This window comes from Dromaius novaehollandiae, chromosome 1 (genome assembly GCF_036370855.1).
Source record: "Dromaius novaehollandiae isolate bDroNov1 chromosome 1, bDroNov1.hap1, whole genome shotgun sequence".
Lineage (NCBI taxonomy): Eukaryota > Metazoa > Chordata > Aves > Casuariiformes > Dromaiidae > Dromaius > Dromaius novaehollandiae.
This window is the reverse complement of record NC_088098.1, coordinates 134,982,679-135,005,596: the sequence shown is the minus strand read 5'-3', so window position 1 is coordinate 135,005,596 and position 22,918 is coordinate 134,982,679. Positions and strand designations below refer to the sequence as shown.

Genomic DNA, 22,918 nt, shown 5'->3' with positions numbered 1-22,918 from the left:
CATTGCTTTTGCCAGTGCCCATAGCTAATGCTAAAACAGCAGTTCAGTTGTTCGTGCGAGCTGCAGCCAGTAACATTAGGTCACTCATGCATTATACATAAGTTAATTGTATGAATTCGCTTCTATCCTGCCATGTTGTTCCTCATGAGCACTCCTGTTCTCGGAGCACTGAATTGTGGAAATTCCCTATTTCCATTTCATGGTGAAATTATTTTAGCTTTTTTCTCCTCTTTTTTAGAGCATGTGGTATATGCCTTAATACATGGCGGGGGGGGGGGGTGTTCAGTCTGAACTAGCAAAACCAAACCTAGATTTTTTTTTTAGGTTTATTATTATTATTTTAGTTTATCAGCCTTCTAAGACTGTAGAAGAGATGTGGTCGGAGCCTAAAACCAACATGACACAAAAAACATTATTCTTCTCCGTGTGCTTGATTTATCATTTGACTTCTTCAATGTTTGGAAAATGTGGAGGGAAGAAAAAATCTTGTAGCAGTATTTTGTTTTTTAGTACAGTTCTCTTAAACTGATAATGGGTATAATCTTTTAAAACTAGTTGCCAGTCAGTCTAGCAAATAGTTTCTTTTCTTTTTTTTATATAATCATAGAGACTAATAGCAGCAGAACAGGTATACACCACTGCTTTCTTTTATTGAAATAAAACAAAATACTCATGACGTTATTTCCCCTTCTTTCCCCAGGAAGCTACTGACTGCCTAGAAATTAGGAAAGTGTGCAAGAAGTCCAGTTGATCAAGGTGGATTTCCCCCTTTCCTCCCCATTTCAGGAGACTTTTCACAATTGTCTTTTGCAAAACCTTTGGACGCTTCCCTCCGTGCCATGTTTTGTGGCTCTCACCATAAGAGGAATTTGTCTTGATGAAGATTCCTAACATTGGTAATGTGATGAATAAATTTGAGATCCTTGGGGTTGTAGGTGAAGGTAAGTAATATCTTAATCAAAAATGAATTCTACTTGTATATGGAGTTGACTAAGTGTTCTTTGGTAATAATTTTTCATTAGCAAAATATCATTGCAAAATATCATTTGTATTTAAATCTTAAGAAACAGCAAATTATTCTTTAAATTTTTTTCTCATTTAATCTCAGATGGAGGAAAAAAGTTTGGAAGATGAAAGAAATGGGACTTTTTAATTTACTATAAGAACTTTTAGTGGTAATTACTGGATAGATGCAGATTATCAAACTTATCTCTGCAAGAATATTTTCAAAAAATTGCAGCACTTTAAAATCCATTTACATTTAAGCAATTTTTAAAAATCGTTTCAAAGTACAAATATTTAGTAAGGTATCTTTGTGTGCAAATTTAGGATAATAATACTGGCAACAATACTATTCCTATAGCCAGGAGGTGACTGAAAACTGTTTGTTTCACTTTACTGCTTTTTTTCTGTTTTGAGATGAGTTAGCTTTTTTCTTATTTGTTTCAGGAGCCTATGGTGTTGTACTTAAATGCAGACACAAGGTTAGTAAATTGCTTTACATCAGAGATGAATGTTGGTGTTGGGTGAAATGATGACTTTTGAAGAGAACTGAGATGTTGCTGTGTATTAGATATGTTGCAATTGGGGAGGGCCTTTCCTTGCAGTCAGTTATTCAGGTGTTTTAATTGCAGTACTGTCAGGGGAAACGCCTACATCTAATATCCCCCAGATTTTTTTTTAGTGTTTAATATTTGAGTGAAATGTATACTGTATTGTTTGTGTTTCGCTAATCTCAACTGAAAAAGTTAAATGAAAAAGTTGGTATGGAATGCAGTTTCATCTCAAGCAGTCTAAGTTAAGCGTGTGTGTCCAATGAATTGTCAAATATGGCCAGGTAAGTGCTTAACTGTTTGGGGGGGTTCCATAGTAATTTCTGTAGCTGTTGCTGGACAATCCAGATCTAGTAAGAAGGCACTGACTTTTATCCATGTTGATTTTAATCTGGATGAGGAAGGAGGAGGAAAGGAAAAACTCTGTTTCAGACAGAAATGAAGTCTGGCAGCCTGTCTGCACTATTGTAACTAGTGTATAATTCAGACATACCTGAACTTAGCTACTCATCAAAATAGGACTCCAGTATGAGCTACTTTGCACTCTTTAGAGCTGTATTGTTGTTATAATAAAATAACTTCTACATCTCTGAAGCAAAATATTTCAGAATCATAAAATGATTTGTTTGTATTGACCTGAGAATATGTAAAAGGCTTTTGTGTATAGTTCATACATTGTTCTAGAAAATGTTTATACTGTGCAGAGGACCTGACTTCCTGGAGTGACCTTAAGCATGTACACAAAATAACTTTTGCACAGGATACATATGGTGAATCTTAGAGTGCCTTACATGACTACACTGAGAATTTGGAGCTGGAGCTTTGCTGCATAGCAAGATTTACCTACACTTCTGGCAGTGGAAAAACTTGTAGGATGTAGTGATAGTGTTTTCTCAGTGTAAGCATCTGAGACTTACAGAATACCACATGGTAAGATGGTCCTCTTTTACCCCTGGTAAAACCTGGATAGAGCTTTGTTGTGATGACATTCATACCTGCTATACATTAACAAGTCAAACTGAACATTAAATGTTGTTCTCTGTTTTAAGTGTGGTATACGTGATTTGAAAATAACTTTAAAAAATTTTTAAAAAACACTTCATGTTGTTTAAGCAAAAGCACCTCTGCTTTGATTTTTGCATAAATTCTAGTTTGTCATATGATTTGTGCAGGCATATATAGTTTCTTTTGACAAGTGCAAGAGGAATGAAGATTGGAGCTAGTGAGAAATGCAGAAGAGAAGAGAGATGGAAAAGACTGGTTTGAAAGATCAAATTGTTTATCTTCTTTTTTGCAAGCTTTATGTGACAAAGTGTTAGCCTAGAACACTGTTTTTAGAGATATTCTAAGAGCTGAATAAGACAGCATCCTCTTGAAGACATTGTATGCCGGTGTAATAGTCAACTGGTAGTTCCCTGGATTTCAGATTAGTGATTTTCTTTGTCTTTCGCAATATATTAGGTGCTTGGCCGGGGGCATGTAGATTGACTTAAAGTTCAAAATCAGAACCAGGAAAGAACCCATCTCAGGCTGAAGCCTGGTCAGGTTTGGGGGAGGCTATATCCTCTTAAGAATGGCTTTGGTAAATGTTATATTTTTGTGTAGTTATGGAATAACAATTCAGGATGTGTAGCTTGAGAGCCCCAGGGTAATGACAGTGCGGTTTATAAAGGCAGCTGCCTCCTTTATGGAAGGTAGCCTCAACGTGACCGAAGAAGACTCTAGGGTTTCCTGCACTGCTGAGTGAAATTTAAGCTCTGCATCTCTTTAGTCATGTCCTAAGCTGAAAGAGTTTGGTATTCTAACATTATGGTATAATGGCATGGGCCAGCTGTTGTCTGAGTTCTCCTAAGAATACCTCATTTTCATAAAAATACCGGTTGACCATAGAGGAAAGGCTTTCCTTTAGCAGATTGGAGCTCTTCCTTTCTACAGCCAATAGAGGCTGAATTTCTTGTGGTGGTCTAAATTTTCAGGTAGTTGTTGAACCACTTTTTCTTCTTCTAGTTGTTTTGGTCAAACTTGAAATTCTGAAACAGATTGGTATTTGTTAAAGCTTTTAGCGTGCTGTTTTGCCAAGACTTAGGGTTTCCAGTATTTGGAGATCTGAAAAGGATGGGATATATTACTATTTTAAGCTTGCTGATTTATGAGTCTCATTTACTTATAACAAGCCTCCCACCCCACCCTAAAAGCAAAACAAATAATAAAAAAATCCAGTCTTTTCAGACTTCAGGGGTTGTTTCTTTTTTTAAGAAAGAATAACACTTTTAAATAAAAAGTTAGGCTTTGTAATGCAGCTTTGCCCCCTGTCCTTTCCCTAGCCATCTGCCATTTTATAATTTTTTTCCTTTTACATCTTAACAAAACTTATTATAAGAGACCCTGCCCCTCCTCTTTTGCAAGGTACTGCACAAATACAGAGCAGACAAGTCCTGCTTGTTGTCTAGGTCTGCAGGGTTTGTTAAGAAAATACTTGATAATTGCCACTATAGGGTAGCTCACATTTACTTATAGCTATTACAATAAATATAATTTTCTACATTTTTGATTTTAGTTTTTTGATTTAGGTTATTCCTTTTAAGTGTGGAGAAAAAGTGGTTGTGAGGAAGAAAGCGTGAAGATGTGAAAAGGTGCTGCTTGTTTGCTGCAGCTTTTTGTTCACCTTAATTTATGATAGAAAAGGCCCAGATTACAGACAGAAATTTGAAGCTCTGATTTTGATCACTTACTAAAATGAACATGAGGGTGTTTCTCTGCAACTTAGATCCTCTGTTAATGGAAAGGAAAGAAGAAAAGGGGAGAAGATTTTAATTCCTGTAACTTCGAAGATGCTATAAATTGAATGAGTGGCTCTTAGGTGAGGCCTACAAACAGTCACTAATTGAAAATAGGAACTTCTTCCAAACAATGATTACAAAGAATCTGCATTAGGGAAGGTTATTTCTATATAAAGAAAGAAAGAAAAAAAAAGATATGACAGGATGGCATATGTAGTTGTTCACCTTGATTAAGAACCATTTTTTAATCCAAATCAGGTACTTATATAGGAAAGCAAAGGCTTGAGCATTCACTTAGAATTCTTCACAGAATTGCATGCAAATGCAGGGGTATGGCTTTTACTGTTTGGCTGCAGATAGCATTTAGTTAAAAATTCTGTTTCTTGTGTGAATGAAGAATGCCAGTATCCCATGTTCTTTCACATGATCTGTATGCAGGTAGCACAGTTGAACTTTCAGAGTATATCACATACTGATTTTATTCATCACTGCAAGTTAGGCCAGCAAGAGCATAAAAACTAGAGAATGTTGCAGTATTTTTAACGTACATGTGGTATATACTAGGCCATCCTTGATGATGTTCCTTCAGCATGTACTGCTTTCCTTTTTGTACAAAGCTAGCAATTATGTCTCAGAATTTGAATGCAGAAATATTTATATTCATCTTTATAAATAGTGATAGCATGTAATTACTGGATTCTCCGCTACTGTAAGTCAACATAGCTCCATTGCTTTCGTGACAGGATAGAATGTGCATTAAATGAGGAGATGGCCCATAATTGCAAGTTTTACAAGATCCACTAGTGTTTCAATAAATATGCAGCTTTCTGCACCAGTGCATTTCATTGGCATATATGTATAGATTTAAACTGGAGATAATGGCACAAGGAGCAAACACCTTTCATTATTGTATGCCCTTTTGTTTTGCTAAGGGAGCATTATCAGTCAAGCTGAAGTAACTTCTCTATAATGACTGTTTGCATTATTGTATAGCTTGTTTCTATAATGAATCCCTTATTGCTAAGACTGATTTGTGCATAAGGGTTATTTGTTTAATCTGGTTTTCCTCATGTGAAGCTAATGCAAATAATGTTGGGATAAAGCACTCTGATTTGTCTTGCAGATCTAATATTCTGAAAAGCTTAAAAAAATGGAGAGGACTTTTAATAAGGAAACATAGTGGAATATATTGCATTTGAAAATACTAGAAATAGGCTTTATTTTCACAAAAGTTATAAAAAAAAAATTGGGGCTGAAGCATTCCATCTGGGCTATCTTTTCAGAGAAGAAAAGCAGCTTGAATAGTCGTGTCAGATTATGGCTCAGGAAAATGAATCTTTGCTCATGTTTAAGATTTGTCAATTTGCACGTCTGTAGACAAAACCTTTTTTCCCTTTACTTTGCAACATGGGCTTGCAGTTTCATGTGCGTTGTCCTTTGCTAATAGGGGCTCAGGCACAAGTTTTAGGACAATTCCAGAATCAGATAAGGATCTGATAGGGGGCACTGACTTAAAATCAGTAAGATGATAGGAAGGTGCTGTAAGAAGTGCACACTGGTAAGGAACCTGGGAAAACACTTAAGTTAGAAATGAGTGTGAAAAGGGAATGTGTAGATATGGTGTGAGATAATAAACTGTGTATGTGGGGAAAAAGTTGAAAATTGCAACTTCAGGGAGGAGGAATTTGTAGAAATGAGATTAGCACATCCTTGGGACAACTGAGAAGAGTGGAGGCTCTGTCTGGGGGTCAGGAAGATGAGACTGGCACAAGGAGTCATTCACTGGAATGGGGGAGACCTTGCCACACGATCAGGCTGCAGAGGAAGAAGGATTCACACTATTAGGCCAGCAAATCATAGGTATTCCACTAGTATTGTGTGTCTAGTTTGAAAGTATTGATGCTAGTTTGTGCATTAGTTCCCATCTGCAGACCATGGGTAGCATTGTGCTGTATCTAACCAGGGCTTTATCAATGTTCAGTTGAATGTTTACAGCTGGATACAATTCAGTGAGAAATGTGGTCATTTTGTCTTACAGAGCAGAATTTCGGTAGTATCCACTAAATAAGGAATAGAATATATATTGAGAAACAAGCATGAACTATCTTAGATACCTAAGGCTGATCATTGTATAGATAACAAAGTGTGGTAGCTGATGGTGGTGTATTTTGAAGCTGCTGTGGGGAGTAGGTAGAAACTGTTTCAGGCAAAAAACACTGAAAATATGCAGAAGAGAAGAGTCCTATATATATTTTTACATTAGCTACATGTGCAGGAAAGCATGTGATGATGTAAGTTCTCTAAAAGCTAAGCAGAATTCATCAACAGACGTAGCCGTTCTCTAACTGTGTGCTTGAGATCAGAAGCATTGGAGCATGAGGGGATGCAGGTTAATTGTTTAGAAATCTAATGCCAGTCATTCTTGTATGTACAACATTGTCTTCTGCGTCATGAGATGTTTTTCCGATCCTTTATTTTAGAAGTTTCTCTGGTTTTGCTTGTTCTTCACTGTATATGAGAGGTTTTTTCACCTTTTTCTTTAAGATAAACACCACTGAATTCCTTTATTCAAAAACTCAAAAAAAACCCCCAAACCCTTACTTCACAGAATCATTTGACCACTTCAGTACACTGAAGAATAATAAAGAATAATCTTTCTAGTGGGTTTCATACTTGCAAACAATTTTCTCTCAGCCTACTGTTTAACTTTTGTCCTGTTTGAGCCTTCAGCAATACTGTTTTGTCTTCAGATAAGTTTGTGTGTCTCTCAGAACTGCGGAAAGAAACGTTTACAGAGTCCTTTAGGAATGGTGCAGTGTACTTGTTAGATAAGCATATCCATTGTGTTTATTAACAGAATCATTAATTGTTATTTGGTTCAACCTCCCGTTTTTTTCCCCAGCACTGGTAAAACATCATCTGGGGCATTGGACTCCCTTCTGGGTTCCCCAGTACAAGAAAGACAGGGACATACTGGAGCATACTTTCTCCCTGATGGAGAGAAAGTAATGAAGATGCAGCCAGACTCTTCTCAGTGATAGAACAAGAGGTGATGGGCACAAATGGAAATACAGGAAGTTTCATTTAAACACAAGAAACTCCTCCCTCCCCCCTGCCTTTTTTTGTGGTTGTAGGGTCTCCATCCTTGGAGATTTTTAAAACCCAGCTGTATACAGTCCTCAGCAACCTGCTCTAGTTGGCCCTGCTTTGAGCAGGGGGATTGGACTGTTGACCATCAGAGGTCCCTTCAAATATCAACCATTCTGTGCTAAAACAGAGATTTCTCAAGGTTTTAAAGTTCTTTTATCTTTTTTTTAACATTTTTTGTCCTATTTAGTTTTGAATAGCTTTAAGGATGGAAATTCCACAACTTGGCTTGGCAACCTGACAAAATAAGTGTTCGATTGCCCTTCTAAAAGCTTTTCCCTTATATTTCCTTAGAATTTCTGATGGTGCAACTTGTGTCCATTGCCTTTTTCTACTACAGTGCACTTTTGAGAGTCAGGCTCAGTCTTATCTGTTCTCTCCCATTAGATAGCTGAAAACAGCAAAAAAAAAAAAAAAATCTCCCTACAGCTAGAACAAACCTCTCCTTGTGTGTCACGTCCTCTAGCACCTCAGTTATTTTGGTGGCCCTCCCACTGGCCTTGCTCCTCTAAGCTTTCTTGAACTGGGGGACTCAAACCTGAACCCAGTACTCTAGATGTGGTCTCACAAGTGCCAAATAGAGGCCTATTGGCTAGCTGGCTACATTCTTGCTAGTAAAGCTCAGTATGCAGTTGTTCTTCACCACAGGGGTATGTTCCTGACCCCCAGGTCCTTTTCTGCTGATCAGTTCCCCTAGCCTGCACTGTTGTGAATTTTGTTGAATTTTGTCCAAGATGTAGAACTCTACATTTGTCTTTGAATTTCTTGGGGTTCCTGTTGGCTCATTTCTCTAACATGTCCAGGATCCACTGTGCTAAAGAATAGTGAATTTAAACTGTCTAGAGATAGCTGCTTAGCACAACTTATATAAAACTTGCTTAGCATGAGTAGCTAAATTTGCTGAAGCCTTAGGCCGTGCATGGGAAAAGTAACGAACCTTTACCTACTTTAGTAGAAAATAGTGCCTCAGAGCTCGTTCAGGCTGGGAAGATAAGGAAGCCACACACAGTCTGCGCTCCTGTATCACCCACTCCGAGAGGGAAGACACCAAAACAATTGGAAAAATAAGACCTTGGGAGACAACCGCCAGACCCAACAAAAACAGAGGTACAACCGTCATCAGAGACCGCAAAAAACAAAAATAAGGAGAAAAACAGCTTACCTCAGAATGACGATGAGACCAATGAGGAGCAGGAGACCCCAGACCAAAAAAATTACTGTTGGTCTAACTACCGTGTGAGGGGTGGGAAATTATAGTCTTTTCGACTTACATTACCCAGGATTTGTTCATGTTAAGGTCCCTCTTTGGAGGCACCCAGCTCGAGCTGTAATTACGGCATGTGTGTGATTAAAATTTAATTATCTAATTTGTTTTGATTTGGCTCTGAACTTACTTGCGGGAACCTAGGGTCAAGCCCTGTTATGGTGGCTAACAAGCCTATTTTCCATAACACTTTGAATAGCAAAATTGCCCTCCAGAACATCAGCCACTTGTCCCAGGTTGGTATCATCCACAAACTAGCTGATGGTGTGCTCTTTCCTCTCATACAAGTCTACCAAGAAGACATAAAACAGCATCAGCCCTAATATCAACCTCTGAGAAATGCCACTAGTAATCAGCTGCCAGCTGGATTCCCTGCTGTTGCTCAAAAATCTTTGAGCTCGGCAGTCCAGCCAATTTTCTACCCACCTATCCAAACCACATCTCACCAGTCTGGCTGCAAGGGGCCCATACCCAAGGCCTTGCTTAAGCAGAGAGAAACACCATCCACTGCTCTCCTAGCATCTACAGAATCAGTCATCTTACCACGTAAGGCAGTCAGGTCAGTCAGGCTTGGCTCGTACTTGGCAAATCCATCTTGGCTGTTCCTCAGCACATTCTTGACCTTTATTTGCTAGGAAATGGTTTCCAGGAGGATTTACTTCATAGTTTTCCTGAAGACTGAGGTTAGGCACACCAGCCTGCAGTTATTTGGATACTCCCCTTCTTACCCTTCTTTACTTTTTGCATTCATCAGCAAACTTCCCTAATCACTATGACCCTTCCAAAATGATAGAGAGGGGCCTTGCAGTGACATCAGTCAGCTCCCTCAGCACATTTGGAGTCACCCCGTCTGCTTGCATGGACTTGTTCGTCCAGTTTGCTGAAGTGTTCCCTAATGGTTTCTCAGACTCGGCCGGTAGGCTTAGGGACTTAGGAGGCCTGTGGCAGGCCTTACCAATGAAATCAAGATACAGAAAGTATTGAGTACCTCAGTGTTTTCCACATCCTTTATCACTAGATCCCCTACTGAGCAGCAGCACCACAGTTTCTTCAGTTTGTCCTTTGCTGTTACGTACTTACAGAAGCTCTTTATTTTGCCCTCTGCTTTTATGGATTTTTCGACTGCATCTGAGCTTTGGCCTTTCTAATATAACCCGTGCATGCTGAGGCAGTATTTCTGTGTTCCTCCCAGGTAGCCCATCTCCACTTTCATCTTCTGTGTACTATTTTTCCATGTTGGAGCTCAGTCAGGAATTCCTTGTTTATCTTTGCTGGCAAATTTGTGAAAGTTCCGCATGTTCCAAGGGACTGCTCCTTTGCCTTGAGGAAGTTGTCCTTGAAGATTAACCACTTCTCCCATTCCTCTGCCTGTCAGGGCTGTCTCTAAGCAGATCCTTGAACAAGCTGAAATCTGTTCTTATAAAATTCCAGGGTTGTAATTTTACAATTTGTCTTGCTTAGTTTTCGCAGGATTCCGCTGTATGTGGTCACCACTTCCCAGGCTGCCATCAACCTTCACATTCCTTTTGGTTTGTTCATCAGTTCTGTACAGAAATTGCCTTCCACATCTCCTTAAAACTTCCTGATTGTTTGCCTCATGCTGTATTACCTTTCCAGCAGATGTTGGAGTGCTCTAAGTCCCCTGTGAAAACCAGAGCTTATTGTGAGGCTCCCTCCAGTTCCCTTAGATGAAGCATTCCTATTTTGCCTTCTTGGTCAGAAACAAACTGAAGCAGATGCCCACCCTCATGTCACCTGTGTTGTTCTGTCCGCTAATCCTCATGCATAAACTCTTGACTTGCTTGTTACCTATTTCAAAGCAAAGATCCATGCATTCAGGCCTCTCCTTTGCAACAATCTCCTTGCCTTCCTAGCTTGTCCTTTCCCAAAAAGCCTGTATCTGTTCATGGCAGCACCCCAGTCATGCAAGCTATATCTCACCACATTATCTGTAATCCTAATGACCCTGTAGTTCTGTGACTGTACACTGACTTCTAGTTCCTTGCATTTGTATATGGGCACTTGAAATTTGCACCGTTACGCTGCTTATACACACACATACATACACAGAGCATGCACGCTTCATGGTCATAAGAAAGTTGGGGTCTGTCGGATGTGGTCATAAACATCAAGAGTTCTGAATTTGTCTAGTAAGTGTTAGAATCCCTTCTTTAACCTGTGTATCCGCTGATGTTAACAACACTGTCTTAATCTTCTCTTTGGCAGTCAGCTAACCATTCTTTTTATATTGATGACTTTCCCTTTAGTGTCAGAATTAGTAAGTGTATGTGTCTGTAAACACTGCAGACTTTATCTTCAGTGTGTTGTGGCTTTTGATGTTTTTCCTTTAGATCTGTCTTAGCAGTGGAAAAGTTGATTACTAATAAAGAAAAAAGGATGGATATATAATTAACTGCAGTCAATGGGTTTTTACTGGAAGTAGCTCTTGTCAAATAAACCAGATTTCATCCTTTGAATTGTGTAGCTGATGAAGCTACATACACTAAGAAATCTACTTATGTGACTTAGAACTGTACAAGATTCTAATTAATGATTTTGTATAATTTTAGTTTCTAAAGTAGTCTTGATTTGAGAAGTAGCTGATTAACAGACCTCAAAGCAACAGTCAGTAAGAATTTAAGGGAAAGTGTTTCTTAGCTGCTTTTGCTGGAGCTAGATACCAGGTATGATATTGCTATTCTACATTTTAATGAAGGATCTGAAGGTAAATATGCAAATACTTAAAAGTTATGGAAAACAGAGTGAAGTGGTAAGTAACACAAGATAATCGTTAAGGACACTTACTATCATGTGGCAAGTGATTCCATTCAGGCAAAGCATGTTTTGAATATGTCTATTTCTTCATATACACATGACCTACATAACTAGAACCTTCCAGCAAGAACTGGCTATGATAGGACTATCTTGACTGTTCCATTTTACTGTTGCAGTTTAAAGCTGGGAGCTGAGTAATTGATCTTACTACCTTTACCCTGGGATACCAAAGCATGGTCATATTGAGTCAGAGGAGTTCATCTAGCTCACTGTCTTAAACGTGACTTTGTCAGAAGCAGACAAGATACCAAAGGGAAGAGTATAAGAACAGGACAGGCATGTTGTGATACTCCAGCACAATACTCACAGCCATTAATTGCCACAGTGGTACTGGAGAATCATTATCATCGGAATGTTCTAGCACGGATTATGCCAGCAGTGTAGTGTTTTACTATCTTATCTTGTGCCTAGAGCTATTTGTCCTTTAAGTTTTCTGCTTGTCCGTGCATACTGTTTAAAGTATTAACTGATACGATTTGTAGTGTGATCTGTATACTGTGTAAAGCATTTTGCCCTTATGCCTTTTTTAATGTGTTGTCAGCTTGCATAAGAGTATCCTTCACCTAAATACAGGTAAAAAGTACAGTGCCAAATCCTACTAATTTATCTCTAAGATATAACATATTGATTCATTATTACTGTCTTGTGGCTGCCTCTATTTGGTTACCTCCTCAAAAATTTTGCCAATCTTTATTTTTGAAGGTTTTTTTAATGTAATTAAAAGCAGCCTGTTTTTTTCACTACTAATGAAATGTGCCTTGGCACTGTAGCAATTTTTTTTTATTTGGTTGGTTTTAATCAAGGCTCAGGGCAAATCTCTTTACAACCTGCCATTTTCTTTCAGTAACGGCAGTGTACCTGTGGAGGATTATTGCACTTAATGCTGCTGTTCCTCAGGCTAAAGCACAGCTCATTGGTCTTCATTGTGCCAAAACTTTTATGAAATACATACACTGAACACGAGAACCCTATCAAGCTTCTGAAGCTGAATAGAGTGTGCCAGAAGTAGTCAGAACTGATATCTGCCCTGTTTTGAGTTTGATGCAAGGAAAATGGAGCTATTAGGCGAACTGTTGTGCTGAGAATCTCAGTGACTTTAATAACCGGTTGCCTCAACTTCACTATTGGACAGTGAATGATCTTGAGGGTTCCTTACAGAATTCTGATTTGAAGTATTAGGGAGTATTTCTTTCATGGACTTCCACACTCCACTTCCATGGCTTTCACTTGAGTAAAGCAGTGATAGGTGAGCTTGATTATTGTTAAATCACCTCTGTTATTGCTGTATTACGCTTCTAGATAGATGACATATAGTAAACTTAAACTGCTTGCTATGCAGGGTAGGTGCTAATGTGGTATTAAAAGTCTCTAAAACTGTTGTTTTTTTTCATTAATGCATTGTGGTATTGTCTATACTGAACCTGAGCTTTTTCCATAATTCTCTCACTTCCTGGAGGGGAATAGACAATCATAATAGCATTACACTAATATATTTAAAATGTTGGTAGTGTTAATGAAGTCCTGATTTGTATTGAACTAAGTGGAATCAAAAACCAGATGTAGAGAATGGGTGTCAAACTAAGTTGTTGAGATTGGAAAAGCTTTGAAAAGACAGCTAACTATTCAGTCGCTCCCCCCTCACGCCCCCAGGCTTGGGGTATGATATTTGCTGTGTCACAAGATTGTCTTCTGTTATTTCTTTTACTTAAAGTTTTATTGCCGAATCTATATTTCTGCAGTATTTTTAAAAAGGATGTTTCATAAGGTATCTCTTAATAAAAAACATTCGAGCAGTAATCTGAGGAAGCCATCCAACTGTAAAATGGCTTGCCTGCCCCGGTAGAAAAAAATTAAGTCTCTACATTTAGTGTTGTTCCAGTTTCCTAGAAGCTTTGAGTTCTGGGATTATCTGAAGTAAACTTTTGTTTTTCATACTTTTAGGTAAAGGATGTGAGGTTAAAGTGAGGTAGGCCCAGTTCTCCTTTGGTTTGCATTATATCAGAACATGTATTTGGTCTGTCATTTCTGATATAAATTGCCTGAGTAAAGTCAGCTCTATTTGAGGGATATATATTTTTTTTCTTCAATACGAGCCCTTGCTGTCTATTTCAGTCACATGCCATGTTTTCTTTAAGGGGACCTGGCCAGGTTATATACAAGGCAGTTGTGAAAATAAATGCATTTAACTTAATGGTGTTCTGATTTGCTGTATGTGGAAGGTCAGACTATGCCTAGATGTATTAATTGAGTGAGTGTTGTGATGAGGTCTGCAGTAGTTCTGTTTCCTTTTGTCAAGTCTGTTATGATAGTCCAGTCTGCTGTATGCAAGGTCCTTTTGTGTGACGTTACCACTCTCTCGCCTTCTTCTTTGGTACTTGTCATGTTATGAACCCTGCTCAGATGTTGGGTGGTATTCAAAACTGGCAATCCTCTCCTTTTTCTCCGCAAAGCTTAATCTAAAAATGGAAAGGGGGGGGGGGGGAGCTATCTTTCAGAGAAGGGAAACTAGCTTGATGTAGAAGGAAGTACTAAGATTTTTTTTGGTATGTTGAATTCAAATCAATACAATGTTGAGGGTGCTACTTTTAGTGCCATGAATTGGGATGGTTTGAATTGTCTTGGACAGTGTAACGTTGGGTAATGGAGTGTGATATAGCACAGAGCTGAGATGAATGACCTGATACTGCAGAAGATTAAAATGCTGAAAACAAGAATGGAGAAGGGACAAAAATGTGTGGTCACCCTAACAATGCAGCTAACTTAAGGGGAGTAGCATACAAGCCTGAATTTAAAATAACAGGAGCAGATCATCTAATCTTGGGAAGGGTGTGTGAAATGTATTACTGACACACATTTTCGACTTAAATTAAATCAAAGATGAATAATTTGTTACAATGAAAAGAGTGAGTATCGCTTAAATCTATCTATCTATCTATGTATATGTATATATATATTTTTATTCATACTTGTAGCTTCTTTCAATTTGTCACATTCATGGCTCTAGATTAACCAGACATTTGTGGTCCTTTTTGTCTTTTAAAGAAACTGCATTTCTGATAGTTAGTTATGTAATATGCTGCATGAATTCCTGCTAGAGATTCTGTTTTTCACTAAGTAAAAAGTTGCTGCTTGTGTAGCAGATAACACTGTTCCTTGGAAGATAGCCAATAAATAAGTGAACTCTTTAGTTGTAGCTGCATACTCCCTTCTGCAGATGGATTATGAATTGTTACACTTTATTAATAGAGGAATCTCATTCAGACCTGCAGCAGTGTGTTCAGTGGCTGCCCCAATGGCTTTTAATTGCAAGCGTTTTGTAGTGCTGTATCTCGTTGTAATGCACTTGCAAGTTAAGTCTGTCGTCTTTTACTTTTTCTTTTTCCTTTTTTTTGTTTTTTCCTTTACATATACATACATATGTACGTACATATGCACATATCACAGTGATAGTTTTGCTTTGTGTGTTCATCCAGACAAATTACTATTTCTTGCAAAAAAGTTGAAATCATACCCTGAAAATTAAATTTAAGAACCGGACTACAGTATTTTTTTAGAAGCAGTATCAGAAAAAATTGAAATCGTTAAGGATTTGAGACCTGATGTAGTGTCTTGGATCATTAGGAAAGTAGTGCTGTAGGCAATGCAAATTAATATATTGGAAAGGGAACAACATATGGCTAGTTATAGAACTACATCTGTAGTAATAGGAAATTACTTGAATATTGGATTACAGTCTGGTCTTGTCATCAAATTGCAAAGTTCTGTGTAGCATAATTGATACAAAGAATATCCAATTCTTTTCATTATAAGCCGATTATTTTCCTGTGAGGAATTCTCGTGGACTTTTTAAACCTTCTGTAGGACATATGAGCAGCTGTAAGAGTGCTAGATTAATGATTGATCTCTAGACACTCCATGTGCTGAAATGAAGGCCAGTATAACAGAGCTCAATCTAGGTTTTGAGAAAATTGTTCCTGTAGATTATTAAATATACCATGATGAAAATGGATGGATCTGTATTATCTAGCTGGCTTTCAAATTTTTTTGTAAAAGCCAAGTTGACCTGAAATGTTACTATAGTAAATGACTGAGTACCTGGAATATACCGGTTACATTGACTTACATTTCTTAATTGTTTTTGCAAATGTAAAGCTTTTTTTATTTATTTAAGGCCAGGAGCCTAGCTATTAGGTAAAACATGGACAGTGGTAGCACAGACTTTCCCAGTATTTAACTTTATCTAGAAACTATGAGAGAATGTAGTTCTCTGTTTTTGGTACACTTGCTTTTCCTGAATAAGGATCAGTATGTTTTTAAATAGTAAATAGTCCTTCAGAATTTCCTGCTAAAAGTCATTTTTCATGATTAGTTAGTTTTGTATGACTATTAATTGGTGGAATATTTTTCCAAGAATATAGAAAACTTTCTACTTTTTTTGACTGGAAGTTCCTGCAGTATGTAACTTCTTTTAAAGTAGAGCAATACTTTTTGCTCATTCAAAGACTGTGTGACAATAGATGATAAAAATGAAAGTAGATTTCATTTATAACATTACAGCTGTTTTAAATATGTGCAAATATGTAAAGCTTTACACAAAAAAATAATAATTGCACTTACCATAAGTGGTGTCTGACCTCAAATAGAAGATAGATAGTCCCCCTGTGGGACTGGACAAGCCTGGCATCAGAATAAGATGATCAAGAAAGTTTTGATTCAGTGGAAGGAAAGACTGAGCTCTAGAACAGAGGCAGTTTTGTTAAGACTGCATAGTGCTCAGTGTTTCTGTCTAGAGGGACGTAGCACTGATTTCCTTCAACTGATAGCAATTATTTTAGGGTTGCACGGAATTGGAAACATTCTTTGTGCCACCTATGGTTTATATATACACATTACAAATTTAAAACTCTCTCAAACTTCTGATTTGCTACTTAACTGCAGTTGGGCAATAAAGCTCGCTCCGTCATCATCTTGCTGTTGATAAGAATAATCCAGTTTTATACCAGCTTCCCCTGTTCTAAATGGTATCCATTTAAACTTTTCATTTTAAAAAAAAAGTTGGATATATAAAATATTTGTATTTTTATTATATTATCCCAAATTACTCTAGCTTACGTTGCTAAATTAGACCAGTCTTCACTCAAGTCTGTGCTAAATACTAACACCCTGTAACGTAATGGTTTAACTTTGCCCATTATGAAAAATCACCTGCAGTGTGGAATTCTATTTTTCAAGATGTATAGCAAAATGAGGTATTGCTTTTGAAGAGCACAAATAACTTTTTGTTGGAAGTAGATATCAGCACTGCTCTGTAGTTCATAGTGACTTGCACCTTAAAAGCTTTGATAAAATGTCTTTCATTTCTTTCTTAATGGGAGTACTGATTTGTGTAGAGTACTGCAGCCCAGGAAATGAGTGTAACAAAATTCAATATAAACCTGATGGAAGGGGAAGGTGAATATTTACAGAATCTTTAAGTAGATTTATTGTACCCACCAACACTTTCTTTCATGGATTTCATTTACTCATACCATTGGGTCCACATACTTAAAAGTAGAAAGGTGTGTGCCCAAGTAATCTGGCCCTTCTCTTATGTGCAATATGGAGGACAAGGGTTGCTAGCTGTCAAGTCCCCACTAGGCCAATGGAGTTCCTTTTGATGATGACAACAAACTAGATCTTGCATATTTTTTATATATTTATATGTGTGTATGCATACATATACATACATATAAACATATATATAAAACAACTGATGACTGCTAAATATAGTGTATGTATACATGTATATGTATATATAGTGCATGTGTATATATACACATGCACACACGTGCACACGCAGTATACATATATATATATATATATGTATGTATATGTAGATTATATTTAGCAGTCATCAATTGTTATGGGATGGTCCTTAGCCTCAGTCTTGCTTACCTCAGCTTCCATAAGTCTTAGGTCAGATTGCCGAACACTTCCTTGTTTGGAATAAATGTTTGAAATACATGTCTATACTATTGGACTAAGAGGTAAAAGACTGGTATGTTATAAGCTGCAACCTTGTTGCCATGCTTCTGGTGTTAGGATGCAGGGTCTGCTTTTGAGCAGGCTGTGCTGTGGCCTTCTGAGGAGTGCAGGCCTGCTGGCCTTGGCATCGTGTGTTCCTCAGTCTTACTGTGGCAGCAGCGTCCTGGGAGCAGTCATCAATACAGCCTGTACTTTGAACCTTGTTGTGCTGTTTCTTGTGATGCTTTTGTGCCCGTGTGTATGTACATGCTCTCTCACCCCGCCTCCGCCTTTCCTGTTCATTCCTTTCCTCATCTGTTACCTGTCTCTGCAGCAGAAGTGATGTGCACAAATGGGTATGTTCTCTGGAAAAGTTTTTCATCAGTGTGTTTTCAAATCTTAGTACACAATTGCGCAATTCTTAGTAGTTTATTGTGCAACTAAGTATAGTTAGTGTAAAATGCTGGGAGAGAAAAAGCTTAGTTTGAGTGCTGCTGTATCTCCCTTCATCTTTGAATAAAAAGACTTGTTTGTGGACTGAAAGTGTTCAGACTTAAATCCATTTAAGTTTTAATTGTTGTGCAGTAGGGAGAACTTCCTCCCGTGTGTAGTTATGAAGAATATTGTTACATATAGTTTTAATAACAGAAGGTTACCATGAATTCCAGTGTACTAAAAGTTAACTGTGAAGTGTTTTTCTTAGATTTAACCTTGGTTGAGCAAGTTCCCTATCGATAATCAACTTTCCTTTTGGCTGTAAAGAGACAAGTTTTTAAAAAATCATGGAATGTTCAGATATAACAGGGATAGGTGTCGTTTATATGTGTAATCATGCACTGAGATTTGGAAAGACTTAGATTCTATAGGATCAGAAAAGAATTTGGCTGGTTATACACCTACCTCTTTTGACAGTGCACATCTTGACCAGGAGGCAAGCTATCTTTTTGAAATCAATTAACATTTCAAACAGAGATGGAGTAATGCCATGTTTATGCACAGAAATATGTTACAGGCAATGCCATCTGCAGGGTAAAACTGGCTAGCTACTTTTTCCCCAGGATCAAATTTCCTGTGACTGTTTGTGTGAAAAAATTCATGCAAGTGGTGCCTTCCCTCCTACCCACCCCAGGCATCAGCTGGTGAAGACTAGTGTCAAGAAATGTATACAAGATAGTATATGGTGAGGTTGCTACCTAGGTTCTGAACCTCTTCTAATTCTGAAAGTCTTTCATGCTTCCATTGCTATAAATGTTGCCATAGTGAGAAGGAGTCAAAACTAAACTTGACAGCAAAAGCCTGTGTAAGAAGAAATACATTGCTAGCTAACAGTATCCTTTTTTTCTACATACAGAGAAAAGAATTAACATGTACCAGTTATGAGAATCAGTACGAAGTTCTCTAGTGACTTTTAACAAGGCTTAAGAGAGGCCAAAGAAAGAATTGGGGAGTGCATTTCTATTTAGAAATTCTGGGATATAACGTCCCCTGTACCCTCCTCCCACTTCCCCAGATCACATAAAACAGAGAATACAAACCAGATAAAGTCAGTAGCAGAGCAGAAAATCAAGGGAGACCAGCCTGTCTATAGTATTTCTCACCTCCTATTTCTCGTGGCTGTCAATAAATCAATAGTTTCTCATTTGTACTGCTGAAGGTTATCTTTTGTTGCTTGCCTAACATACCTTCTAGGTCATGTGCGTACATGCGCACAGGCTTGCACAAGTGCATGGGTGCACACATGCACATGTGTTTAGTTAACGAGTTACAGTAAGTGCTCTCTTCTGGTCAGTTTGAGAATCTGAGGCTAGCCCATTCTTTCTGTTGCCCCTTAGCAATTTTTTAAATGCAGTGGTTTGAGCACACCCTGTTATGCTGCTCCTGTCTGCCCTCATGAATATGAGCAGAAATGAACACTTGTGTCTCAACATGAAACATAAATTACAATGATTTTTGTTGTTTTATCAAAGTATTCAGCAAGTGTGTGCTAGCTTAACCAAAATATGAATAAAATATTTCACAAGTGAAATCTTGTGATTATATTTTCTCAGATGTCACCAGTCTCTTCATCATAAAATTATGTTTCAGAGCTTTATGAAGAATTACCCTCACTGCTGAAGTCTATTGTGCTTTTTCCATAAACGTTTGTGTGAAGAAAGACAAATTTTTTTACCATCCTGAGCTATAATAAAAAACAACAGTGAAAAGGAAGTTGTGCATTTAATTTTGAATTACTTAAATTCTTTGCTAGCTCTGTTTTTATAGTCAACAGGTCCCAAAACTTTAAATGGGGGAGAATGAGGAAGCATGCCTTTAAGCTTTCCTGAAAATACCTGGTTAGAAATCAGGTTATGTGAATGTAACTTGTCCTTACATGGAATAAACCTGTGGAAAGGCAAAGGTAAAGGAACAATTAGGTAGTTTTGTGCTTGGATTCTCCCCCACCCCCACCCCCCCGCCTTGATTATAGGCCTGGGGTAGGTTAATGTTTAACATATGCTGCAAGGCCTCCTTTTCTCTTTGAGGAGATGGCATGGCTAGCTGTTCACAGTATACTACCTGCATGAAACCTGTGTGAGGGCGTTTCAGAGAGAGTTTTAGTGGGACCTAGAGTAATTAATGGATTCAGTGGTTAACATTCTTTTATATTGCTCATACTCAGAGCTTATATTGTAGTTTTAAAAAACAAAACTAAAAAAAAACAAAAAAAACCCAAAGCAGATTAATCTTTTGCATCTGGAATGTGGTATAATGAAACTAGCTCAGATTTAGTATGGTTGAGTGCTAGTCAACAAACTACTACTAGAATTATTGTTTGTTTCCTGCCAGCAGAATGCTAGGTGCTAGTTTACAAAGGACAGAAAGCAAAATTTATCCAAAGGAGCTTTTTCTTTAATATCAACATTTAGATTAGACAAATTAATACAGTGAAGCTGCAAGCTTTCTTTAAGAACTTTCGCTTTTGCAGTATCCTTAAATGTTTATTTTACTCCTAATCAAGTCTGGTGTAACAGTATTGTTTTTAAATATTAAGAGGCAATTGATTGGCTTATTATTAAATAAAAGATTGAAAACCTTTACTCCACAAAGAATCCACAAGTTTTTCCAACCATTGCCTTTTTTTGCATATCCATTTAGATGAATGTTATACTGCCTTGAAATTCAGAAATATATAGCTCTAGGAGATCAATATATAACATACTTTTTAAATCCATAAATTTTTTCTTCTGGCAAGTTCTCATTTAAATCTTTGAGCTCTTGCTCAAGGCTCTTATTTCAAGTATGCTTCTGAAAGCTTAACATAAGGAAAATAGCTACTTCTAATGGGGCCTTTTTTGCATGTTATTAAAAGCTTTATTGATCTTAGTACCTTCAATTGTACTAGGAAAAGGAAATGGAAAGCTCCAAGTGGAGATATTTATACTTTTATGAATAATGACCAGAGAAAACTTACTTCATTCACTAACATGCTGGTGTAGCCCATTTAGAGCTGAGGAGGTTTATCTTTTTTGTTTGTTTGTTTTTGTTTTGGGGGTATTTTTTGGTATCAGAAATGTAGATGGAGTTGCTGAGGTTCATTGGCTGTTAGTGAAAGGAAGCAAAATTGTCAAGCAGCAGCGGTTACTGTCTGTATTCTTTAGGATAAGATGGCTATTGAGCCAACTCTAGAGAAAGGAAAAGAAATTATTTGATTTGTTGGTAGAACTTATTCTTTGTTATCTTCTATAGATTATTACTTCAAGAATAGTGTCATTTTAATTCTGTCTGGGTGCACCTATTTACCTAACTCTGGCCTGAGAGCCAGCCTGATGCTTGGAAAGCTATAAAAGTGTACCCTTCTGAAAAGGACTTTTGGGACTGTTTCTATCTGCCAGAATGAATCAGTGCTGCGTTGCAGTTACTATGGATGCCTTTGACAGATCAAAGATAACTGTGCTAAGTTACTGAATAGAAGAGACTAGTGAGCAGTACCTTAGTGACTTACTGATATCAAAAAAGCTGAGCTACCTGAACTAGAGAATTGTGGTCCCATTCCATTAGTGCACTTAGCTACTTGACTCTTAGTAGGCATCGCATGCATACCCATGTCTCTTTGTGGAAATTAAGCACAATCCCTTAGCTAAAGCTGTGGTTTTCCAGTGTTTTGAAGTACTTGAAGACTCTGTTCTCACCTACAGGCTAACACCTGGAGCACAGTGAAAATATGCCATCTTCTATGGTTAGTTATGGAATCATTATGTAACCTTGTTTGGGGGGTTTTGCTCATTGCCAGCAAGAAAAGGGTCTACATAATTGGTACTGTGAAGAATGATACCTACACTGGAAACTAGCCTATTATGAGTTTGAGATTATTTGAGGATTTTGTAGACTAATTGGCTTACCTTGTTGCAAGCTTGCTAGTCTTCTAGAAAAACAGAAGGAAGATTGTTTAGCTTGTTGTTAGGGAAAGTGATCAGATTTTAGCACTTGCTTCTTGAAAATAAACTAGCACGTTACCTCTTCTAAGGAAAGAAATTAAAAGACTTTTTTTTTTCTGTATAGAATATAGAGGGACCCACTCAAGTATCTCCTTTGTTTGTCTAGGCCCTAGGGCAACATGCACAAGATAAGTGATATGCAATCAAAACTAGGGTTCACTTTCATAAAAACAGCTTTCTACTTTCAGCCTTAGTAGGGATTTGGCAGGGTATCTCATCAGTAAGTTAATGCATAGAGAGAGGCATGCAGGAAGCTGGTAGATAGGTAGGGAAGGATAGCATCAACAGTAGAGGAGAAGATTAAAGTCCAGCCAGATCAATAATAGAATCACTTTCTCTGAATAACAGACTCGCTTATTCTGCACTGGACTTTTCCCATCAAAAAAGAATATAGATTATAAATGGGAATGCTGAGCATCCCAAAAATCTAAGTAATGCTGGACAAGACTACAAGTGCTAGACACTGTCACCTTAAGAGTCTGAGAAGTTAGCCCAAATCTGAGTGACTTTATCCATATAACAGGTTAAAACTCCCTGTGACTGAATCAAGCCAATTTTAACAGGCTACTTACTACTCAGAGCAACTCTCCTATTTGAAATGGTATGTATTCTTTTGCTATCTGCTTTTACTACCTTCCTCATTTTCACCAGTTTGTACATTTATCGTCAGTGTCAAGATGTTCAACCTCTAAAAATGTTTGTAGAGAGCAGCAGAGTAGGAAAAAAAAAGTTGAAAAAAATAACACAAAAACTGAACATGTACTTTCTTAGCTGCATAAAAACAAGTGAAGTGTTTTTTCTTTTTTTCTTTTAAAAAAAGTTGTTTCATTGTGCTAGGAATACAGTAAAACATGTCAGTAG

The 22,918-nt window shown here is 37.6% G+C and overlaps 1 protein-coding gene across 4 annotated transcripts in view; it reads left to right on the top strand.

Moving 5' to 3' along the window:
• The window catches only part of CDKL5 (cyclin dependent kinase like 5), a 146,487-nt gene that overhangs the window by 47,992 nt on the left and 75,577 nt on the right, over positions 1–22,918 (top strand). For 3 of the 4 annotated variants that reach the window (XM_064499428.1, XM_026120740.2, XM_064499416.1), the window contains exons 2-3: positions 701–941; positions 1,450–1,484. The exons of the other annotated variant lie outside the window; for it this stretch is intronic. In XM_064499428.1, coding sequence (XP_064355498.1) covers positions 878–941; positions 1,450–1,484 — 99 coding nt within the window. In that variant the 5' untranslated portion in view covers positions 701–877. The remainder of the gene's footprint in view (positions 1–700; positions 942–1,449; positions 1,485–22,918) is intronic. 4 annotated transcript variants of the gene reach the window in all.